This window comes from Ceratotherium simum, chromosome 2, assembly GCF_057802395.1.
Source record: "Ceratotherium simum simum isolate JZ-2026a chromosome 2, ASM5780239v1, whole genome shotgun sequence".
Classification (NCBI taxonomy): Eukaryota; Metazoa; Chordata; class Mammalia; order Perissodactyla; family Rhinocerotidae; genus Ceratotherium; species Ceratotherium simum.
Window position 1 is genome coordinate 18,008,077 of NC_141901.1, and position 24,941 is coordinate 18,033,017.

A 24,941-nucleotide genomic window follows, 5' to 3' on the forward strand; every position below is an offset into this window, starting at 1 on the left:
ATAGAAAATCTAAACAAACCAATTACTAGTAATGAAATTGAATCAGTAATCAAAAAATCACAACAAACAAAAGTCTAGGATCAGACAGCTTCACAGGTGAATTCTACCAAACATTTAAAGAAGAGTTTTACCTATCCAAACTATTCCAAAAAAAAAGTGAAGAGGAAGGAATGCTTCCAAACTCATTCTATAGGGCCAGCATTACCTTGTTACTGAGACCAGACAAGGACACTACAAAAAAAGAAAATTACAGGCCAATATCCTTGATGAACATAGATGCAAAAATCCTCAACAACACATTAGCAAATTGAATTCAACAATACATTAAAAGGATCATATACCATGATCAAGTGGGATTTATCCCAAGGATGCAAGGATGGTTCAGTATCCACAAATCAATCAATGTGATACACAACTTTAACAAAATGAAGAATAAAAATCATATGATCATCTCAATAGATGCAGAAAAAGCATTTGACAAAATTTAACATCCATTTATGATGAAAACGCTCAACAAAATGGGTATAGAGGGAACATACCTCAATATAATAGAGGCCATTTATGACCACCCCACAGCTAACATCATATTCAAGAGTGAAAAGCTGAAAGCATTTCCTTGAAGATCAGGAACAAGACAGGGATGCCCAGTCTTGCCACTTTTATTCAACATAACATTGGAAGTCCTAGCCATAGCAATCCAGAAAGAAAAAGCAATAAAACACATCCAAATTGGAAAGGAAGAAGTAAAACTGTCACTATTTGCAGATGACATGATACTATATATAGAAAACCTAAAGACGCCACCAGAAAACTATTAAAACTAATAAATGAATTCAGTAAAGTTGCAGGACATAAAATTAATATACAGAAATTGGTTGCATTTCTATACACTGATAATGAGCTATCAGAAAGAGAAATTAAAAAAACAATTCCATTTACAATTGCATCACAAAGAATAAAATACCCAGGAATAAATTTAACCAAGGAGGTGAAAGACCTGTACTCTGAAAACCATAAGACATTGACAAAAGAAACTGAAGAAGACACAAATAAATGGAAAGATATACGACGCTCATGGACTAGAAGAATTAATATTGTTAAAATGTCCATACTACCCAAAGCAATCTACAGATTAAATGTAATCCCCATCAAAATACCAATGGCATTTTTCACAGACCTAGAACAAAGAACCCTAAAATTTGTATGGAACCACAAAAGACCCCGAATAGCCAAAGCAATCTTGGAAAGAAGAACTAAGCTGGAGGCATCATGCTTCCTGATTTCAAACTACATTACAAAGCTATAGTAATCAAAACAGTATGGTACTGACACAAAAACAGACACATAGATCAATGGAACAGAATAGAGAGCCCAGAAATAAACTCACACTTATACGATCAATTAATCTACAACAAAGGAGGCAAGAATATACAAAAAGGCAGTCTCTTCAAATAAATTGTGTTGGGAAAACTGAACAGCTATATGCAAAAGAATGAAACTGAACCACTTTCTTACACTATATATAAAAATAAACTCAAAATGGATTAAAGACTTAAATGTAAGACCTGAAACCATAAAATTCCTAGAAGAAAACATAGGCAGTAAGCTCTTTGACATCAGTCTCAGCAATATTTTTCGGATCTGAGTCCTCAGGCAAAAGCAACAAAAGCAAAAATAAACGGGACTACATCAAACTAAAAAGCTTTTGGACAGCAAAAGAAACAATCAACAAAACAAAAAGGCAACCTACTGAATGGGAGAAGATATTTGCAAATGATATATCCAATAAGGGGTTAATATCCAAAATATATAAAGAACTCATGCAATTCCATATCAAAAAAACAATCCAATTAAAAAATGGGCAGAGGATCTGAACAGACATTTTTCCAAAGAAAACATACAGATGGCCAACAGACACATGAAAAGATGCTCAACATCACTAATCATCAGGGAAATGCAAATCAAAACCACAATGAGATATCACCTCACACCTGTCAGAATGGCTATTATCAAAAAGACAACAAATTACAAGTGTTGGCAAGGATGTAGAGAAAAGGGAATCCTTGTACACTGTTGGTGGGATGTAAACTGGTGCAGCCACTAGGGAAAACAATATGGAGGTTCCTCAAAAAATTAAAAATAGAGCTACCATATCATCAGCAATTCCACTCCTGGTATTTATCTGAAGAAAATGAAAACATTAATTCAAAGAGATATATGTGCCCCTATGTTCACTGCAGCATTATTTACAATAGCTACAATATGAAAGCAACCTAAGTGTCCATCTGTAGATGAATGGATAAAGAAGATATATACCTATATACAGAATGGAATATTAGTTAGTCATAAAAAAGAATGAAATCTTGCCACTTGCAACAACATGGATGGACCTAGAGGGTATTATGCTAAGTGAAATAAGTCAGATGGAGAAAGATTTCACTTATATGTGGAATCTAAAAAACAAAACAAATGAACAAACAAAACAAAACAGAAACAAACTCATAGATACAAAGAACAAACTGGTGGTTGCCAGAGGGGAGCGGGGTATGGGCGTGGGTGAAAAAGTGAAGGGGATTAAGAAGCACAAACTTCCAGTTATAAAATATATAAGTCATTGGGATGTAATGTACAGCATAGAGAGTACAGTCAATAATATTGTAATAACTTTGTATGGTAACAGATGGTTACTAGACTTGTGATCATTTCATAATGTATATAAATGTCGAATCACTATGTTGTACAGCTGAAATTAATATAATATTGTATGTCAACTATGCTTCAATAAAAAAACGACATACTGATATATGCTCCAATGTGAATGAACCTCAAAAACAGCATGCTAAGTGAAAGAAGCCAGACACAAAAGGTCACATATTGTATCATTCCATTTATATGAAATATCCAGAATAGGTAAATCTATAAAGACAGAAAGGAGATTGGTAATTGTCAGGGGCTGGGGGAAAGAGGAAATGGGATTAACAGCTTAAAATGGATGTGGGATTTTATTTTAGGGTGATGAAAATGCTTTGGGACTAGACAGAGGTGGTGGTTGCTCAACATTGTGAATATACTAAATATCTCTGAACTGTTCACTCTAAAATGGTTAATTTTATGTAAATTTATCTCAATAAAAAAAGTAAAAAAAAGATACAAGAAAGAGAAGGAATAACCAAGAGCACATTGTCTCTGAGGCGTCAGCGGCAGAATCAGTAGTACAGATTGAAGGGAATTGATTAAATTCTTCTTTGTACTTGGTATATTTTAAGTCACAGTTATCACACCTTTTGTAGCATTACAAAATTCTAAATTTAACAATTTAGATATTTGACAACAATGATGAATACATTATTGGGATATGAATAGCACAATAGTAATAATAATAGCAGTTAACACTTTTGTGGTAGGCACTTTGCTAAAAGAGTTATATAAATTATTTCACTTAAGCCTAATGACTCTACAGGATAGACTTCATTACTCCTTTTTACAGATCAGAAAATAAGAGAAACTATGTAACATTTAATTTCATACAAGTATTAAGAAGCAAAACTGTGAATCAAACCCAGGTTATTATTAAAAGCCTATAGTCTTCACCACTACACTACCCTGTCTCCAGACAGAGAAGAGACCAGCTGTGATGAACAATGGGGATACCACTGTTTCTCCTAGATCTGGAACTAACTAATAACTAACATTTAACTTTAGTGTAGGTACTGAAACAAGTACTTATCTTTGCCAGGAATGATTCAGAAGCCAGAGTGGGTCTAAACCTAAAGATAGCTATTGCAATTTGAGAACTTGGGGCATAAGAGAGGAGATAAGCAGTGATATTTAATTTGGTTGACTAGAAGGATATTTAGGACATTAACTGAATAGAGAATACAGAAGGACTAGGGATGGGTTGTGTACAAAAAGATAATAATTTCAAATTTAGAACTGTTGTATGTTAGTAAGACATCCAGGTAAAGATGCTTAGAAGGACATGTTGGTCAGCAAAGTAAGAAAGGAAAGAGAAAAGGGGATAAATTTACTGAAAAACCACTGGGTGCCAGGCACTGCTAGGTATTTTATACATAACATCTCATTTAATCCTCAAAAAACCCTTTAAGGTAGTAGTAGTGGTGGTGGTAGTGATGGTGGTAGTAATAGTAGTAAACATTTATTGAGTACTTAGTAGGTACTGGGCATATTCTAAGCATATTACAAATATGAACTCATTTACTCTTCACAACTCTATAAATAAGGAACATAGTATTATCCCCCTTTTACACATGAGGAGCTAAAAGCACAGATGGGTAAATAACGTTGAAAATCACATAACTAGTAAGAGGCAAAGACAGAATCTAAAACGGTATACAGTTTTTATCTCTTTTTGAAGCACTCTGCAAATAAGGAAACTGAGGTTCAGAGGTTAGGCAGCTTGCCCTAGATTAAATAGTTCTTAAGTGGTCTCAGACAGGCTATTTATATACTGGGCTATCTGACTACAAAGTCCATGTCTTTTAACTACACTACTTGTGAAGTTCACCAACATAAAGATGATGGGCATGGATAAAACCATTTTTTTTTTTTTAAAGATTTTTATTTATTTATTTTTTCCCCCCAAAGCCCCAGTAGATAGCTGTGTGTCATAGCTGCACATCCTTCTAGTTGCTGTATGTGGGACGCGGCCTCAGCATGGCCGGAGAAGCAGCGCGTCAGTGTGAGCCCGGGATCCGAACCCGGGTCGCCAGCAGTGGAGCGCGCTCACTCAACCACCAAGCCACGGGGCCGGCCCGATAAAACCATTTTAAGGAGAGAATATAGAGCAGGAAGAACAGTGAGTAAAGAATCTTCAAAGTTGAGAAAGTTGTTAAAGGCTATGTACACAGCCATGACTACTATCAAATTAAAATATTTTGTCAACCTTAAAGGTAAATATAAAATCAAAGATCTAAGCAAAGTGAAATTGATGATGCTGCCTTCTCAGAGTAGTCTTCCTCTTATTATCCCGGCCTCCAAAGTTCATGGATATTTACTTATAAATAATGAAGACAGAGTTGCAAAGTACTGGATAAAAATCAAAGAAATTTCTCACCGTCACATAGAAAAATAAAGCCAAAAATAAAAATAAAACAAGGCTGGAGATAAAAACAAAATCCTTACTCTTTACAAAGATGTTCACAAAGATAATTGGTAGAATAATTAATGTCATTGAATAATTTGATCCAATAAGCAATTAAAAGGAAAATTAAACTTTGATGAAAATAATAAAAATGGGTAGGACAGCTGACAAGACCAGTCTAATAAGCCAGCTTTACCTCTCTCCACTCTCCTCTTAGGTGTTAAACACCTTCCTTGCAGGACTTCTTTCAGTTCCTCCTAAATACCATACTCTCTTGTCAAGCATACACTCATTTACTAATTCAACAAAATCTGTTGGGCACCTACCCTGTGTCAAGCATCACGCTAGGTGATTGGATGAACAGTAAACATACACCCCTTGTTCTCAAGAAGCTCATATTCTAGTAAAAGACACAGAAGATCAATAGATAGCCAGAAAAAGTATTAAATAGTCATGATAAGGAAAAGTGCAAGGTGCTATGGGAATATATAGCAGTCTAATGTATTGTGGAGGGCTGAGAAAGCCTTTTTCTGTGGAAATGATATTTAAATTGAGAGCTGAAGGATGTGCAGCAGCTCTGCGAAACAATATGGTATACACCAGGATGTGGTGTTAGTGTGGGGGAAAAGTGGGTATATGAAGGGGATTAGGGATGCGATTAGGATAACTCTCAGAAAATTGTAATTAGCAGCTGGGTGGATGGTGGTGCCATTTACTGGAACAAAAAACTCCAGAATACAAACAGGTCAATGGATAGGATCATGAATTTAATTGTGGGCATTTGAGTTGAAGTACTTGTGAGATAATCAAGTGATGATGAGCACTTAGACTTATGGGTTTGGACATATAGACAGTTGGACATAAAAGTTTGGAGCTCAAAAAAATCTGGACTGTGGACATACATTTTACATTATCAGTACCTATAATCAAAGTCATGGGAAGAGATTAGGTAAATCAGTTAGGGATAATACAGTGAAGAAAAAAGATAAATACCAAGCACAGAAGGAGAAAAAAAGGCAACTAGAGAAAATGAAAACCAGGAAAGTATAGTAACAGAAGACAACGAAAAAGAATATTCCAAGGAGAGAACTGTGAAACACTACTGAGAGGTCGAGATGGAAATATTTACTCTTTGACTTAGAACATTTTTCCCTCTTGGCTGGTTCAATTTATACTCATCTTTCAGGTTTCAGGTGAATTATTTCTTCCAGCCAGCATTGTCAGAATTCCTAATTCTGGTTTATGTACCTGTCCTATGTGCACTTTGTACATACTCCTATCATAGCATTTATCATTCTGTGTTGTAAATGTAATTGCCTATTTACTCGTCCACATATCCACCATAATTCAAACTTGTCAAATGTATAAAGAAGGAAGACTGTGGGTCTGGTTCAAAATTGTATCTCCCTCAAATGCAATCTTGCTCATATTTGTCTCCCATCCTTCCCATAGCTACTAGCATAGTGCCTGGCAACAAGGTTAGTATTCAGTAAATAGTTGTTGACATTTATTTAATTAGTACCTATTATATGCCAATCACTGAGATGGATGTAATGGAGGAAATAAGACGTTAATGTTAGACAAGAATCCCACCTTCAAAAAGCTTCTTTTCTGATTATATGAAGTGAAAACTTAAATGAACAAATAAGAAAAAAGTGTATTTCTTACCATATCAGGAGTCATCACTTTTGCTACAATATGTGTGATAGTCTTTCCAAAGTCTCTTTTTCCTTTCCTACGCCTCAGAATTCTTGGGAAAAAAGGTCCATGAACTCTAGAGTTGAAACATTTATTTATGATGAAATTAACAGGGAAGACTCAACTATACTTACTTAGAAAATAACAACTTGGTACTAAGCATCTTTGAGAAGTAGGTTTCACTAATTTTAAGCTCCTTGACAGCAATAAGCAACTTGAGAGCAATGGAATGATAAAAAATCTTTTAGATAATTGAGTAGTTAAACCCTTGAAATCTAAAATCTTTTCATTTTAATGCTTTGTACCTGGAAATCTGCATGCAACCCACTACAATCATAATCCACTGAATTATAGATTCAACACAAAGAACAAGTGGGTTACTTTTGTGATACTGAGGCATAAGAATGTTTTTGGACATGCCTTTTAGATACTATGTTCAATTAACAGATTGTTTTGTTTCAAAGGATATGGTCTCCAGAGATGTAGTTGGCTGCTGGCCTCCCAGCAGAACAATTCTAGCTTCTCTCTCAGTTGTTTTTTTTATTGTTTGCTGTTCAGCATTTCTAATTAATTCCATTCTTTCTCTTCTTTCTGCTTTTCTTTACAGTTCCTGTTTCCTATCTCATAATTATTTCAGTGTATCGAAAGAAAAAAATTTGAGTGTAACTTTTGTCATTACTGTCAGCCGAAAGGGACACTCCTTTTCCAGTAGATATAGATTTACCAGTAATCTCCTTAGGTGTAATCTTTTGGGTTCTCTGCAGTACTTTATTGCTTGACGCTAATGGGATGTAGCTTTAGTACTAATCTTTTTCAGTTTTATTTCAATTATCTAATATTTTGTGAAGCTTAAAATTTCAGGAAGCTGTTTCTAAGAATTTGCCATGCAAGTTATTAAAGTTTGAATTCCAACATACTAGCAATGTCCTCCAAAGAGAAAGTTTCATTTAACATTGCAAAGTCAAACCCAATCAGCATTTTTATACCTATTTAAGCAAGTGGTTTTGATCTTGAGAAAGAGAATGACTCATACCTTTTTTCACTATATACCTGATTACTAGCTGCTCAAAGAGTAAAGCATCCTACGTTCAGGAAATACAGTAGTTTATCATGCAATCCTAGTTTTAAAATCAAAGGTATATTTAAGTGATTTTTAAAATCAGATTTATTAAGGTATAATTTACATAACAGTCATTTTAAGTGAACCACTTCATGAGGTTTTACAAATGTATACACCCATTTAACTCAGTCACAATAATCAAGATCTAGAACATTCCCATCACACTGGTGTGTTCCTTCATGCCTCTTTGCAGTCAGTCCTCCACACCCACTCCCAAGCACCACTGATCCACCTTCTGATGTAGATTTCCCTTTCTTGGAATTTTTAGATGGAATTTTAAAGTGGAATAATATACTATGTACTCTTTCGTGTCTGGCTATTTTCACTCAGCCTATTTTGAGATCCATCATATTATTTTGTGTATTAGCAATTTGTTTCTTTATATTGCTGAGCAGTATTTTATTATAGGGTTTTCTATAATAGAAGACCATGTCATCTGCAAATGGAGATAATTTTACTTCTTCCTTTCCAATCTGGATTTTTCTTTTTCTTGCCTATTGCTCTGGCTAGAACCTCTAGTACAATTTGAATAGAAGTGGCAAGAGTAAACATCCTTGTCTTGTTCCTGATCTTGAGAGAAACATCCATTCTTTCACCACTAAGTATGATGTTAGTTACAGGTTTTTCATAGATGGCCTTAAACAGGTTGAGGAAGATCCCTTCTATTCCAACTTTTTTGAGAACTTTTATCATGAAAGAGTATTGAATTTTATCAATGCTTTTTCTGTGTCTACTGAGATGATCATGTGGCTTTTGTTTTTTATTCTATTAACATGTGCATTACATTGATTGATTTTCATGTTAAACCAACCTTGCATGCCTGGGATAAATCCCACTTGGTCATAGTATCTGGTCCTCTTTATATGTTGCTAGACTCAGTTTGTTAGTATACTATTGAGATTGTTGTATCTGTATTCATAAGGGATATTATTTTGTAGTTTTCTTTTCTTTTGATGTCTTTGTATGGTTTTGGTATCAGGGTAATAGTGGCCTCATAGAATGCGTTACGGAAGTGTTCCCTTCTCTTCTACTATTTGGAAGAGTCTGTAAAGAATTGGTGTTAATTCTTCTTTAAATGTTTGGTAGAATTCACTAGTGAAGACATCTGGTCCTTGGCTTTTCTTTGTGGGAAGCTTTTGTGTTTTTTGCTGAGGCAGATTCACCCTGAGCTAACATCTGCTGCCAATGTTCCTTTTTTTTTTTTTTTTTTGGTACGTGAGCCACTGCCACAGCATGGCCACTGACAGACGAGTGGTGTAGGTCTGCACGTGGGAACTGAACCCGGGCCACTGAAGTGAAGCGTGCCGAAATTAACCACTAGACCACCGGGGCTGGCCCACGGGTAGTTTTTTAATTAGCTTGCTAATTCAATCTCCTTACTTGCTATAGGTCCATTCAGATTTTCTGTTTCTACTTGAGTCAGTTTGGGTAGATTGTGTCTTTCTTGGAATTTGTCCATTTGATCTAGGTTATCTAATTTGTTGGCATATAATTGCTCACAGTATTCCTTAAAAATAATCCTTTTTATTTCTATTCAGGTTTTTATGTGGATAGAAGTTTGCAACTTAGTTGGGTAAATACTAACTAGGAGCACAACTGCTGGGTCCTATGGTTAGACTACATATAGCTTTTAAGAATCTGCCAAACTGTCTTCCAAAGAGCCTGTACTATTTTACATTCCCATCAACAATGAATGAGAGTTCCTTTTGCTCTACATCCTTGTCGGCAATTGCTATTGTCAATTTTTTGGATTTTAGCCATTCTAATAAGTATGTAATGGTTTCTCGTTGCTTTAATTTGCAATTCCTTAATGACCAATAATGTTGAGCATCTTTTTATATGCTTATTTACCATCTGTATATCTTCCTTGGTGAGGTGTCTCTTCAGATCCTTCGCCCATTTTTAATTGGGTTGTTACTTATGAATGAATTGTAAGAGATCTCTGTATATCTTAGATACAGTCTTATCAGATATGTGTTTTTCAAATATCTTCTCCAAATCTATGGCTTGTCTTTTCATTACCAGTGTCTTTCACAGAGCAGAAGTTTTTAATTTTAATAAAGTCCAATTTATCATTTTTTTCTCTTATGGATCATACTTTTGGTGTTATATCTAAAAACTCATTGCCAAACCCAAGGTCACCTAGGTTTTCTCCTGTATTTTATTCTAGAAGTCTTACAGTTTTATTTTACTTTAGGTCTGTGTGTCACTTTGAGTTAATTTTTGTGAAAAGTGTAAGGTCTGTGTCTAGGTTCATGTTGTTGCATATGGATGTTCAATTATTCTAGCACCATTTGCTGAAAATAATATTCTTTCTCCATTGAATTTCCTTTGCTCCTTTGTCAAAGATCAGTCAACTATATTTGTGGGGGTCTGTTTATGCACTCTCTGTTCTGTTCCATTCCATTGATCTTTGTGTCTATTCTTTCACCAATACCATGCTTTCTTGATTGCTGCAGTTTTACAGGAAGCCTTAAAATTGGGTAGAATGAGTACTCCCACTTTATTCTTCTTCAGTACTGTGTTGCTATTCCAGGCTTTTTGCCTTTCTATCTGAATTTTAGAAATAGTCAGTATCTACAAACTAGCTTGCTGGGATTTTCATCAGGATTGCACTGAATCTATAGATCAAGTTGGGAGGAACTGACATCTTAACAATATTGAGTCTTCCAACCCATGAACACAGAATATTTATTTACATTTCCTTTTTTTTCTGTCTTCATAGTTTTGTAGTTTTCCACATATAGATCCTGTACATATTTTGTTAGATTTATATCTAAGTATTTCATTTTTTTGGCTCTATTGTAAATGATATTTTTTAAAATTTCAAATTGTTTGTTGCTGGTATATAAGGAAGCAGTTGACTTTTGAATATCAACCTTGGATCCTGTGAACTTGCTATACTTAATTATCAGTTCCAGTGTTTTTTGCTGTTGTTGTTGACTTCTATATAGACAATGATGTCACCTGCAAAAAATTTTATTTCTTCTTTCACAATCTGTATAACTTTTATTTCCATTTCTTGTCCTATTGCACTATCTAGGACTTCCAGTATGATGTTGAATAGAAGTGATGAGAGAAAATATCCTTGACTTATTCCTGATCTTAGGGGGAAAGCATCCAGTTTCTCACCATTAAATATGACGTTAGGGGGCCGGCCTGGTGGCGCAGTGGTTAAGTGCGCATGCTCTGCTGCAGCAGCCCGAGGGTTCATGGGTTCGGATCCCAGGCGCGCACCACCGCACCGCTTGTCAAGCCGTGCTGTGGTGGTGTACCACCGCACCGCTTGTCAAGCCGTGCTGTGGCGGCATCCCATATAAAGTAGAGGAAGATGGGCACAGATGTTAGCCCAGGGCCAATCTTCCTCAGCAAAACAATAAGAGGAGGATTGGCATCAGATGTTAGCCCTGGCTGATCTTCCTCACAAAAAAAAAAAATGATGTTAGCTTTAGGTTTTTTGTAGATGTTATCAATTTGAGGAATTCTCCTCTATTCCTATTATTATTATTATTGCTTGATCTGTCAATTATTGAAAAAGGGATGCTTAAGTTTCCCACTATAATAGTGGATTTGTCTATTTGTCCTTGCACTTCCATCAGCGTTTACCTCACATATTTTGATGTTCTGTTGTTGGGTTACTACACATATGTCTTCTTGGAGAACTGAACCCTCTATCATTATGCAATACCCCTATTTATCCCTGTTAATTTTACTGGTTCTGAAAGCCTACTTTGTCTGAAATTAATATAGCTACTCCAACTTTTTAATTGTTGTGTTAGCACGAAGTATCTTCTTTAACCCTTTAATATTTCTTAGCCTTCATATTTAAAGTGGGTTTCTCAGAGGCAGCTCTGATGGCCTAGTAGTTAAAGTTCAGCGCTCACCACTTCAGCAGCCCAGGTTTGCTTCCCAGTCATGGAACCACACCACCTGTCTGTCAGTTGCCATGCTGTGGTGGCGGCTCACATAGAACTAGAACGACTTACAACTAGCACATACAACTATGTACGGGACTTTGGGGAGCAAAAACCTAAAAATAAATAAAGTGGGTTTCTTATAGATGACATATAGTTGGATCTTGTCTTTTTATCTACTTTGACAATCTCTATCTTTTGATTTATATATTTAGACCATCACATTTAAAGTAATTATTGATATAGTTGAATTAATATCTACCATAATTGTATCTGTTTCCTATTTGTTGCACTTATTCTTTATTTTTCCCTCCTTTTCTGCCTCCTCTAACTTTAGTTGAGCATTTCTTTATTCCATTTTATCTACATCCTTAACATATCAATTATTTAAAAAAATTTTTTTAGTGTTTGCCCTATAGACTGCAATACACATTTTTAACTAATCTAAGTCCACCTTCAAATAACACTATACTACTTCATGTGCAGTGCAGGTATCTTTTAACAGAGTAGTCCCAATCTCCGCTCCCACCCTTTATGATATTACTGTCACTTATTTCACCAATCCATAAACTATTATCATCTAATACCATCATAACTATTACTTTAAATAGTTACCTTTTAGACCAATTGAGAATATGAAAAATCAAAGATTTTATTTTACCTTCATTTATTCCTTCTCCAAAGCTCTCCCTTATACATAGATCTGAGCTTCTGACCTATAACATTTTTCCTCTCCCTAAAGCACTTCTTTTAACCTTTCTTACAGGGCCAGGTTATTGGTGACAAATTCTCTCCTTTTCTTTTTCTTTCTTTCCTTTTTTTTTTTTTTTTGTCAGAGAAAGCTATTTCCTCTTCACTTTTGAAGGATAATTTCACCGGATATAGAATTCTAGGTTGGCCGTTCTTTCTTTCAACACTTTGAATATTTCACTCCAGTCTCATCTTGTTTGCATGGTTTCTTATAAGAAATCCATTGTAATTCTTATTCTTGTTCACTTATAGGTAAGGTGTTCCCCCAGCTTCTTTCAAGATTTTTTCTTTATCTGTGGTTTTCTTCAGCTTGAATATGATATGCCTAGGTATAGATTTTTTGGTATTTATCCTGCTTGGAGTTCTCTGAGCTTCCAGGATCTGTGGTTTGGTGCCTGCATTTAATTTTGGAAAATTTTCACCATTATTAATTCAAATATTTCTTCTACTGCATTTGCTCTTTCTCTTCTGGTATTCCAATTACACAATGCTCCACACTTTGAAACGGTCCCACAGTTTCTGGGTGTTTTGTTTTGTTTTTTTCATTCTTTTTAGTCTTTGCATTTCAGTTTGAGAAGATTCTATTGACATATCCTCAAGCTCACTGATTCTTTCCTCAGTTGTGTCCTATTGGTAGCCCAACAAAGGTATTCTTCAATTCTATTTACAGTGTTTTTTATTTATAGCATTTTCTTTTAATTAATTCTTAGAGTTTCCATCTGCTGCTTACATTATCCATCTGTTCTTGCATGTTGTGTACTTTTTTCCATTAGAGCCATTAACATATTAATCAGAGTTATTTTAAATTCCCCATCTGATTAATTCCAAAATGATACCTGAGTCTGGTTCTGATGCTTGCTTTCCCTCTTCAGATTTACTTTTTTCTTGCCTTTTAGCATGTCTTATGATTTTTTGTTGAAAGCCAGGCATGATGTATTGGCTAATAGGAACTGAGGTAAATAGGTTTTTAATGTGAGGTTTTAGATTATTCTGGCCAGGAGGTGGGCTGTGTTTAATGTTTGCTGTAGCTGTAGGTGTCAGGGGCTTCAGAAAATTCCATACTTTTGTCTCTTCTGTTGTCTTTGGGCTTCCTTCAAGTCTCCTCTTTAGACAGCCTGTGTCTTGAAGTTTCTTTAGCTATAATCCAGTTGTTAAACTGGAGCTCCATTGGTGTAGTTGTAAGGTACAGTGGAGAGGAAGTGTTCTACAGTCTTATGATTAAATATTAGTCTTTCAGTAGGTCTATGTCGCTGGACTGTGACCTTCACAAGTGTTCCTTAGTCCCCCTCTCTCCCCTGACAGGAAGCCTAGAGGGGGCTGGAGTCAGAGAGATGCCCTTCTTCTAGGTGGGAAAAGGCTCTGGTAAAGTCTTTTCCCCTGGAGAATGGGGATTATGGAGAATGCTCTGGGATGTATTTCACAACAGTTACTTTCCCCATCTCCCTGCCAGAATCATAATAGGATCTTTTTTGGCTCTTCACCTGAGAACCTTATGAGGTTCCTGGAGATAAAAACCCACAAAGGTGTGAGGTCTCTCTAAGAACTGCAGCCCCTCATGAGTTTCTCACTCTCATACTTTTCCACACTCAGACTCCAGCAATTTATCAAAATTACCATTTAAGTGTTATTACAGTTTATGGCTGTAGCAGGTTCTTTCCAGGTGAGCTGATCTTGGCTGTGACTCTTGGAATTTACCTATCTTTCCAGATTTCAGGGTGGCAGTTTTCCCTGTGATCTGAGTTCTCTGATTGGTCCAAGAAAGACATTTTCAGTTTGTTCAGCTTTTTTCTTGTTGTAAGGGTGGGAGTGATAACTCATAAGCTCTTTACATGTCAGAGCTGAATCTGGAAATCCTCAGTTCTTTTTTATAGTTTCCATTTCTCTGTGTACTTATTAACAACATATTTTCCTTTAATTTTGTAATCATGTTTTCCTTTAATTTGTTGAACATATTTATAATAACTGTTTTGAAGTCTTTGCATGATAAATCCAACATCTGGACCCACTCAAAATCAGATTCTATTAACTGCCTTTTTTCATGAGTATGGATCTAATTTTCTGGTTTCTTTGCAAGTCTATTAATTTCTGGTTGAATGCTGAAGATTTTGCATAATATATTCTAGTAATTCTGAATTGTGTTATGTTCTTCTGAGGACTGTTAGTCTTGTATTCTAAAAGACAATTAACTTGCCTGGCCTCAAAATGCAAAATGTTTCCCTTGAGGTATGTAGCAGCTGACATCTCTGCTCAGTTCTCTCAACTTCCATGCTTCAACTTCATGGTTCCTTTCTTAGCATAGTTCACAGATTTCTCTCACCCATCAATGCTAGCATAGTTTAGTGGTCAGCCAAGGATCTGGACAGAGTTATGATCAGATTTTGGATCTCGTACTTTCAGCATATCCCACTTAAATTTCTAGCTGCTCTGCCAGTCCTGAACTCTGTCCTTTGTCACCTTGAAACAGTAAGCGTGCAATTTTTTGCTGCCAGAGCTACAAGAATTGGTGATCACCTTCAGACCAAAAACCCACAAATTCCCATTTCCTACCCATTCTAGGGATAAATTCATTTCAAGGATAAACTTTTCTGGTTTCTGCCAGACTCAAATGCTTTGAGTCATTTCACAGTGCTTTCAAATAGCTGAATACTTTTAATATATTTTGTCCAGATTTAAAATTGTTATTTATGGAAGGGTTTGACCAATTAACTCACTCCACCACTCCTGGAACTAGATTCTCTGTGATTATAACTTTTAAGATGAGAGAACTCTGTGATGCCCTATGCCATTAGAATCTAAAGTCTAGTGATGATAATCTGTACTCAAATCCAACTTTTATTGAATCTGGATTTGTAGATAAATGGATTTCAGAAATGTTATCTATATTGATTTCCAAAAGTAATCCCAAAGTATATTGATCCCAATAACAATGAAATATCAGAAATAGGCACTAGTATAGGATTCTCAGTGATTAAAGAAATAGGTCAAATTTGAAAGAAAATAGAAAAAGAAAAGATTTAGGCTAACAGTTATTTGTTAGACAAGTAAAATATGGCTCAGAATTCCTAAGGCAAAGAATGAGTAAAGGTAGAACACAAAGGAGGACACAAACAATTTAGCGTGAAATAGTCAGAAGTCCTCTGGCTCCCTTCAAGATTTTCCATTAATTTTGGGACCATGAGCAAGAATTCCTGTTTCCCCTCTATTTAAAACAAAGACAGAAATATATACTTTTACTGCACAGTAATGTAAAAATATTTTAATACATTTTGAAGTATTCTGGAGAATGATGCTGGTTAAATCATTACTATATGGTTTTATTTACCATCAAAAACAACTTATCAACTTATGTTGATTAGAAAAGCAGAAATTATGAGGCAGCCAAATTAGTCAACTCTCTCTTTACTTTGCATATTATATGTGGAGGAGGTCTACCTCCTCTTTTCTCATGCTTTGGTCAAAACAAGAAGGTAAAGATGAAAGATAAGGAGAGGACTAGATTTGTGAGAATTTTTATTAAAAAAATGATTTCAGTGAATTCAGCTAATATAAAAATAATTTTTCAATACTGGCAATTGCATCTTGTGTTCATCTCATAAATTGGACATATAATTTTTTTTTTTTGAGTAAGGAAGATTGGCCCTGAGTTAACATCTGCTCCCAATCTTCCTCTTTTTGCTGAGGAAGATTGGCCCTGAGCTAATACCTATGCCCATCTTCCTTTATTTTGTATGTGGGACACTGCCACAGCATGGCTTGATAAGCAGTGCGTAGGTCTGTGCCTGGGATCCGAACCTGCGAACCCTAGGCCACTGAAGCAGAGCATGTGAACTTACCCACTACGCCACTGAGCCAGCCCCTGGACATCTAATTATATTTATAATTTATTTCAATCAGGGTAACATATGACAAGTTAAGTATATGATAAAAGAATGACCATGTAATCTTTTTGTTTCCATTTAAAATAGAGCAAATTACCGGAGGCGTAAATCTTCCCACATTTTCAATAATCCACAGAGCATTACTATCTCATAGTATTTCTTCCAGCATTCAACAGCCTCTGCTGCAGATGGATCTTCTTTAATATTGCTCTGATACTCAATGAGCTCTACACGCTTGTTTTTATATTTCTCCAAAGTTTTTTTGAAACGTTGTGCAATAGGACCAGGTATTGTTCCATCTTGTATATCACACCACCTGAAAAGTATCAATATAGTTATAATGTTTATCTTATATAATGTACTGAATAAGTTTTTAACTTATTCTTATACTTACAAATTAATTCTTTCTTCAATTAAAGCAGCATAAGTCTCACAACTTTCTTCATCATCCCAGTCTCGCCAAAGAAAATCATAAAAAAACCTATGATAAATCAAATTAAGATGAAAGTGATCAGAAACAGTATCATGCAGAGAATTATAAAGACATTCTGATGTCAGAATTCTTTACATGAATATTAATTCCTAAGAAAAATATTTTTAAATAACCTTTCAGTGAACTAATATTAAAGGTAAAACTTTAAAAATTAGATGATCTTGGGGCCGGCTTGGTGGCACAAGTGGTTAAGTGCGCACGCTCTGCTGCAGCAGCCCAGGGTGTGCCGGTTTGGATCCCGGGCGTGCACCGATGCAACGCTTGTGAAGCCATGCTGTGGCGGCGTCTCATATAAAGTGGAGGAAGATGGGTGTGGATGTTAGCCCAGAGCCAGTCTTCCTCAGCAAAAAGAGGAGGATTGGCAAATGTTAGCTCAGGGCCGATCTTCCTCACCAAAAAAAAAAAAAAATTAGATGATCTGGATTTTATTTGAGGTTACTACAGATAAGATAATGTTTCGTGAAGTGGGACTGTAAAATTCAGGTTCCAAATTTCATAGATTTTGGCTATGATTTTGTTCACCAAAGAAATAATACTTAATATTATAATTAAATTTGTATATTGATGGAGGAAGTATTAGAAAAACAAAAATGTGCCCCAAAACATTCTGCATTATGGTTTTGGATAGCTTCTCTCAAATTGTATCAACTTGTAAGAAGCAATCACAGTATGGATGATGACTTTTTTTTTTTTAATTTTATTTATTTATTTTTTTCCCCCCAAAGCCCCAGTAGATAGTTGTATGTCATAGCTGCACATCCTTTTAGTTGCTGTATGTGGGACTCGGCCTCAGCATGGCCAGAGAAGCGGTGCCTTGGTGCGCGCCCGGGATCCGAACCCGGGCCGCCAGCAGCAGAGCGCGCACACTTAACCGCCAAGCCACGGGGCCAGCCCATGATGGCTTATTTCTAATGCCCTTAAATGTGAAAAATGAAATCTAATATATTTAAGATGCTTAAATATAAACAGAATTTAATGTTACTTATCTCTAGAACTTTTTTTAATTCAACAAATTTTTAATTTGTAAAATGCAAGATGAAAAAACGGTAAACTTTTCATTGCACACATATAATTCTTTTGCAAAAGAATGCTTAAAAGAATTACAAATATGTTCATTAAAAATGGACAAATTGAATTCAGCAGTAAAAATTAAATCAATAAATATTTATAAAGTGCTTGTATGAACAAAACTTACATATTAAATTAACTTTTTGAATATGATAATTTTAACTCTCAAAAGTAAAAAGCTCTAATACCTTACAACTTCCAAGGCCAAAGCAATATCATGTATATCAGAATCTTGTCCTTCAACAGGGTACACTTCCAAGAGAGGCACACTATGCTCAAGTTCTTCCAAAATCTCATCAACCAAATCCCTCGGAATATTTGCAATATTAGAAGAAAAGGGCTCAACAACAGAAACAGTAACTTTGAAACAAGACGATAAGCTTTGGCGTGGTTTACAAGTTACCTAAGATAAATATTATAAAATTTGTAATGACAAATGAAAGAGTACCACAAGGATTTTTTTCTCATATATAAGCTACTTATAAAATTTCTTCTTTTAAATTTTTTATGACTTCTCTAACAACTTACAGAATATAGGTCAATATGAAATAAAATTCAACATAATTCTTCAAACGCTACTTCTTAAACACATTAGTTTTTAAGGTTCATGAGAGGAATCGCGTATCTCCTACATTATTTATTTTTAAGTTTGAGGTGCCAGACTTTTGGATTTTATAGAACAGCAGTATTTAAAAAAAATTTTTGGACTAATTTTGCCATGAAAGTATGTTTTAAAAAATCCTACTATCTATATTATGTAGTTTGTAAAAGAAAGGCTATTCAAATACCAAAAAAAGTAAAAAGGACACAAAGAGTAAAGTCCTTAGGTTGAATAAATTTAGCCTCATAGACAACAAACTATATTGTGTTTAGTTGTCTCATTTCATCATAATATAGTGATGACCTCCAGCACTTGTCTGAAAATCAGTGCTTGAGAACCACAGAGTCGACAGTACTGTTTTAAAAATTAATAAATTCTATTAAATATTAACACAAAATTAAAAATTAACAGAAGTTGGCAAAAGGGTACAAACTTTCAGTTATAAGATGAATGAGGTCTGAAGATCTAATGTATAACATAATGACTACAGTTGATAATGTATTGTATAATTGAAATTTGCTAAGGGAGAACTTAAACGTTCTCACCAAGAAATAAAGGGGAAATATGTGAGGTGATGGGTGTGTTAATTAACTCAATGAGAGGAAATCTTTTCACAATGTATATCAAATCATCACATTGTATACTTTAAATATCTTACAATTTTACTTATCAATTATACCTTAATAAAGCTGAAAAAAATTAACACTTCCAATAATCAATTTTGAAAAATTTCAAGTACATGTCCAATAAAATTGTTTATTTTTATTTACCTAATAGAGCTATTTACCTAAAGCTACTTATAGCAGCTTTATTCATAACTGCCAAAACTTGGAAGCAACAAAGATGCCCTTTATAGGTAATGGATAGATAAACTGTGGTACATCCAGACAATGGAATATTATTCAGCACCATAAAGAAATGAGCCATCAGCTATGAAAAGACATGGAGGAATCTTAAATGCATATTACTAAGTGAAAGAAGTCAATCTGAAGAGGCTACACACTATATGATTTCAACTATATGACATTCTGGAAAAGACAAAACTATGGAGACAGTAAAAAGATGAGTGGTTGCCAGAGGTTGGATGGGGTGAATAGGTGGAGAACAGAGGCTTTTCAGGGCAGTGAAAATACTCTATTGGATATATGTCATTATACATTTTGTCCAAACCCACAGAATGTACAACATCAAGAGTGAAACCTAATGTAAATTATGGACTTCGAGTGATTATGATGTGTCAGTGTTCAAGGTTCATCAATTGTAAAAAACGTACCACTCTGGTAGGGGATGTTGATAAGGGGGAGGCTATGGATGTGTGGGGGCATGGGGTATATGAGAAATCTCTATACTGTTCTCATAATTATGCTGTGAACCTAAAAATGCTCTTAAAAAATAAAGTGTTTAAAAAAACAATATTATATATTAATATACATAACATATATATAACATAATATATATTAATATATATTAAATATTTAATATAACTTACTAAATTTTAACAATTACACAAACATTTCCAATAATCAATTTTGTAAAATTTCAAGTACATGTCTAATAAAAGTCTTCATTTTTAGGTAAAGTTAGGTAAAGAAACATATTTTAAATATCAGTAAGTCTTACAGCATCAATATATGTGACAATAATCATTTAAATATAGGAAATATCTTCAAATCACTAACCAAACTTTGAGTACAAATTTTATAATCAATTTAATTCTATTTTTCAAATAAGTGGGAAAAATAGAATAACAATTTAAAACTGGGTGTTTGAATATAAGTGATCTGCAATCCATATTAGTGACAGAACAAAAATATATTTCCAAAAAATAAGTATAAAATTTGATAGATGGGGCCAGCCCGGCCCCATTTTTTTCTTTTTCAAAAAAAAAAAAAAAATTTGATAGAACCATATACTTTAAATATTTTAGTTTGGATTTTTAAAATCGGTATTATACATGCATATAGTTTAGAATCAAATGGCTGTACTAGGTTTGTTATGAAAACAGAATTCTTTTTTTTTTTTTCTTTTGGTGAGGAAGATTGGCCCTGAGCAAACATCTGTTGCCGATCTTCCTCTTTTTGCTTGAGGAACATTGTCACCCAGCTAATATCTGTGCTAATCTTCCTCTATTTTGTATGTGGGATGCCACCACAGCATGGCTTGATGAGCAGTGTATAGGTCTGTGCCCGGGATCTGAACCCACGCACCCCAGGCCACTGAAGCGGAGCGCATGAACTTTACCACTACACCACTGGGCTGGCCCCTGAAAACAGAATTCCTAAAAATCTCCCACCACCCTCTAATTCCTGCTCCTTAGACGCAACCACTTTTAATTCTTTTAGCTGATTGTTTTCACACGTACCTCTTTATTTTTAAATAATATTCTTATATTGCCACTTACAGTTTTGTTTTGTTTTAGTTTTTGGCATAATATATTGACTTCCCACTCTGAAAGATAAGAATTTAGTTGTCTCTTTCATTTTTCCCATCCCCATCATATATACCCACACTCTCCTGATCCTCTGTCCACCACTAAGGTTATATCTTAGTGTTCAGCATTTACCCTAATATGTTTCAAAATGCCATTCACAGGTGAGCCATATAGTGTAAGCTGATTAAATTTCCTTTCCTGAACAAACTTTTGTTTTCTCAGGAGTCAGTAATCGTATTGCTTTTCATTTGCTCAATTTTCTAGGTGCCTTTCAATAATTTAACTCTAAATTTCCTGAGTTGTGTAAACCTTTCAATAAGTTCAAATATAAGAGGTTGTGTTTAAAATGAAATATGTTTCATTTTCCTGAAGCATTCTTTTCCAGAGTTCTCTGACTAGTTCCAATCTGAACTGGTTCTCTATGCTTGCTACATATATAGCTGTTGTCTCTTCACCATCATTCTGGGAATTCTCTTTGCTTTTCTCTTATATATTTTGGATCTGATGTCTTCATATTTCTTTATTTACTTCCTTAACTGAAGATGACATCCATTAACTTCCCAAGATGGATATATGAGACATACTTTTGAGATCTTAAATATTTGAAAATATCTTTTTTTCTACTCTCTTCTACTTAACTGATAGTGTGACTGGGTATACAATTCTAGGTTAGGATATCACGTTTCTTGAAAATGTATTTTCATAGCCTTTTCAGTTAAGAATTACCATTGAGAAGTCCGATGCTATTCTGCCTCTTGATCATTTATATGAACCTATTGTTTTTCTCTTCAAAATCTTGCTCACCCTTCTCTTTGGCCCTGGCATTCTCTAATTTCACTATGTGCTGGACAATCAGTGGGCCCTTTCAATCTAGAAATTCATGTCCTTTGGTTCTGGGAAACTTGCACAATTTAACAATTTGCTTCCCCCTAGTTATGTTCTTATTTTCTCCTCCTCCCTATCCTCCTTCTCCTCTTCCCCTCCTCCCCCTCCTTTTCTCTCTCTGGAACATTTATTTGGATGTTGGACCTGATCCCCTAATTCCTCTCCTCTCTTTCCTTTCCATTTCTTAGTTCTGTAGCTCTACTTGATTGGAGATTTGCTCAACTGTGTTTTCCAATGCTTCTAATCCTTCTATTTAGCTTTTCATTTCTGCTATCATATTTTTAATTTCCAAAAGCTCTCTTTCTTTCTTGGAATTTACCCATCATATAGGTTCCAGTTCTTGTTTCATGGATGCTTTCTTCATCTTTCTTTTTCTTTCTGAGAAAATTAACAGGTTTTTAAATATACATCTACATTTTTTTCTTCTATCATCTCTGTTTCTTCCAAATGTCTTCTTTTCCGCTATTTTAATTTTTTTTGTGTGTGTGAGGAAGATCAGCTCTGACCTAACATCTGTGCCAATTCTCCTCTTTTTGCTGAGGAAGACAAGCCCTGAGCTAACACCTATTGCCAATCCTCCTCCTTTTTTTTCCATTTTTATGCCCAAAGCCCCAGTAGATAGTTGTATGTCACAGCTGCACATCCTTCTAGTTGCTGCATGTGGGATGCCGCCCCAGCATGGCCGGACAAGTGGTGCGTTGGTGCGAACCCAGGATCCGAACCCAGGCCGCCAGTAAGGGAACGTGCGCACCTAACCACTAAGCCACGGGGCCAGCCCCTTAACCACTGTTTTGATATTAGAGTTTCCACAAATGTCTGGTGACCCTTGGCTGTCTGCTCATATTTAAGAGTGGAACACTAAAAAGGTGATTGCAAGGTCTGTGTATATGGGTGGAACAAGTCTACTGTGGACTTCACTGTAAGATGGTCTACCCAGGCTCTTTCCATGGGAACTCCACATACCAGTATCTTTAGGTCTTTTCTTTTGAGCTGATCATAGAAAAGTCTTCCAACTCTCATGCCTGGAGGAATATGCTTAGGTGCCTGTGTTCTAAAAGCAGAGTCAAGGTAGAAGACAGAGGATCCTAACATTCAGTACCAGTAAACTTTCACTTATTGTCTTCTTCTCAAGGGGATACTGCCATCCTTAACCATGCTCCTCAAACCAGCTTCTGAAATCTGTATGTTTATGTCTTTTGCCAAATTTGGAAAATTTCAGCCATTATTTCTTCAAATATTTTTTCAGCCTCACCTTCTCTCCTTCTGGGACTCTAAAGACATGAATGTTAAGTATTTTGTTATAGTCCAACATGTCCCTGAGGCTCTGTTCATTCTTTTTTTCAGTCTCATTTTCTTTTTTTTTTTATAATTTTATTTATTTATTTTTCCCCCAAAGCCCCAGTAGATAGTTGTATGTCATAGCTGCACATCCTTCTAGTTGCTGTACGTGGGATGCGGCCTCAGCATGGCCGGAGAAGCGGTGCGTTGGTGTGCGCCCGGGATCCGAACCCAGGCCGCCGGTAGCGGAGCGTGCACACTTAACCGCTAAGCCACAGGGCCGGCCCTCAGTCTCATTTTCTCTCTGGTGTTCAATCAGGTAATTTCTACTTTTCTGTCTTCAAATTCAGTGATTGTTTCCTCTGACTTGATTCTGCTGTTGAGTGCATCCACTGAGTTTTTTATTTCAGTCATTGTATTTTTTTTTAATCCTAAAACCTTGGTTTTTCTTTGTATCTTTCATTTATTTGCAGACACTCTATTTCTTTGCTGATACTTTCTATTTTTTTATTTGTTTCACATGCATTCATAATTGCTCACTGATGCATTTTGACAATGGCTGCTTTAAAATCCTTGTCAGATAATTCTAACATCTGTCATCTCAGTATTGGAGTATCTCATTCAAGTTGAGATCTTCCTGGTTCTTAGAAGTGATTGATAAGTCATAACAGGCAATGTTCTATTGACACCTGGACATTTTGAGTATTATGAGATTCTTGATCTTATTTAAATCTTTTATAAATCAACCCTCTTCTGACACCAATCTGGCACAGACAGGGGGTTGCCACCTTGTTACTGCCAGATAAGGACCGAAGTCCAGATTCTTCACTCAGCACTCAGCCTCTGTTGATTCTTGGGGGGCGGGGGGCACCAGTATTTCTTCATTACTGCTGTCCAGGGTTGGGAGTTCAGGTTCCCCATTAGGCCTCCACTGATACCACCCTGGCTGAGAGAGAGAGAGGAGCACCTCATTACTGCTCCCCACATTGTTTCCACTAACATTGTGCAGTGGTGGTGAAAGTTCTCTTTCTCTGCTAGACCTTTTCTGACACCACCCCTACAGGGAGTGGAAGGAGTCTCTCCTTACTAGGTGGGGGTGGTAGTCTAGGCTTCCCCCATGTAGTCTACATTAACACCATGGGAGTTGCGGGAAGTTTCTTATCACCCAGCTCCCCATTTTCTTCCCACTAGGTCTTCTCTAACACCACTCTGGCAGTGGGGTTAGTGTGCCTTGTTATAACTTGGCAAAGGTGGAAGTCAGGCTCTTCACTTGTCTTTTCCTGCAGTGGGGAGGGAGGGGCAGCAGGTTTTTCCTGTGGTGTTGGCTGCCCCTTTCCTGGTCCTTTGGCTAGAGAAAGCATGCTTTTGAGGGGACTTTTTTTTTCTTTTTTTTTGGTCTACACCCATTGGTGTTTCCATATTGCCAGCTCCTCTGGTACCCAGTCTAGGAGATATGAAGCAAAGCCCAGGGAACTCACCATCATGTTATTCCTTGGATCACAAGGTCTGTAGCCAATCTGCCTTCTCTCCACCTTTCAGAGTCTTCTTATGTTTGTTTTCTATATATAATCCAGGGTTTTTAGTTGTATTTGGTAGGAGGAATAGGGAAAAGTATTTCTACTCCATCTTCCTGGAAAAGGAAGTCCCTGTTTCTCAAATAGTTTTCAAGCAATTATTTTTTCTTAGCTCCATCTTTAACCCCATTTCCAGAGTTCTAAGTACAG

At 35.7% G+C, this 24,941-nt stretch overlaps 1 protein-coding gene across 1 annotated transcript in view; it reads right to left on the minus strand.

Annotated features, from left to right (window-relative positions):
• The window catches only part of SHCBP1L (SHC binding and spindle associated 1 like), a 46,869-nt gene that overhangs the window by 14,246 nt on the left and 7,682 nt on the right, over positions 1-24,941 (minus strand). Inside the window, exons 3-6 of the mRNA XM_004424950.2 lie at positions 18,211-18,425; positions 16,856-16,942; positions 16,559-16,777; positions 6,770-6,875 (exon numbers count right to left, since the gene is read on the minus strand). Coding sequence (XP_004425007.2) covers positions 6,770-6,875; positions 16,559-16,777; positions 16,856-16,942; positions 18,211-18,425 — 627 coding nt within the window. The remainder of the gene's footprint in view (positions 1-6,769; positions 6,876-16,558; positions 16,778-16,855; positions 16,943-18,210; positions 18,426-24,941) is intronic.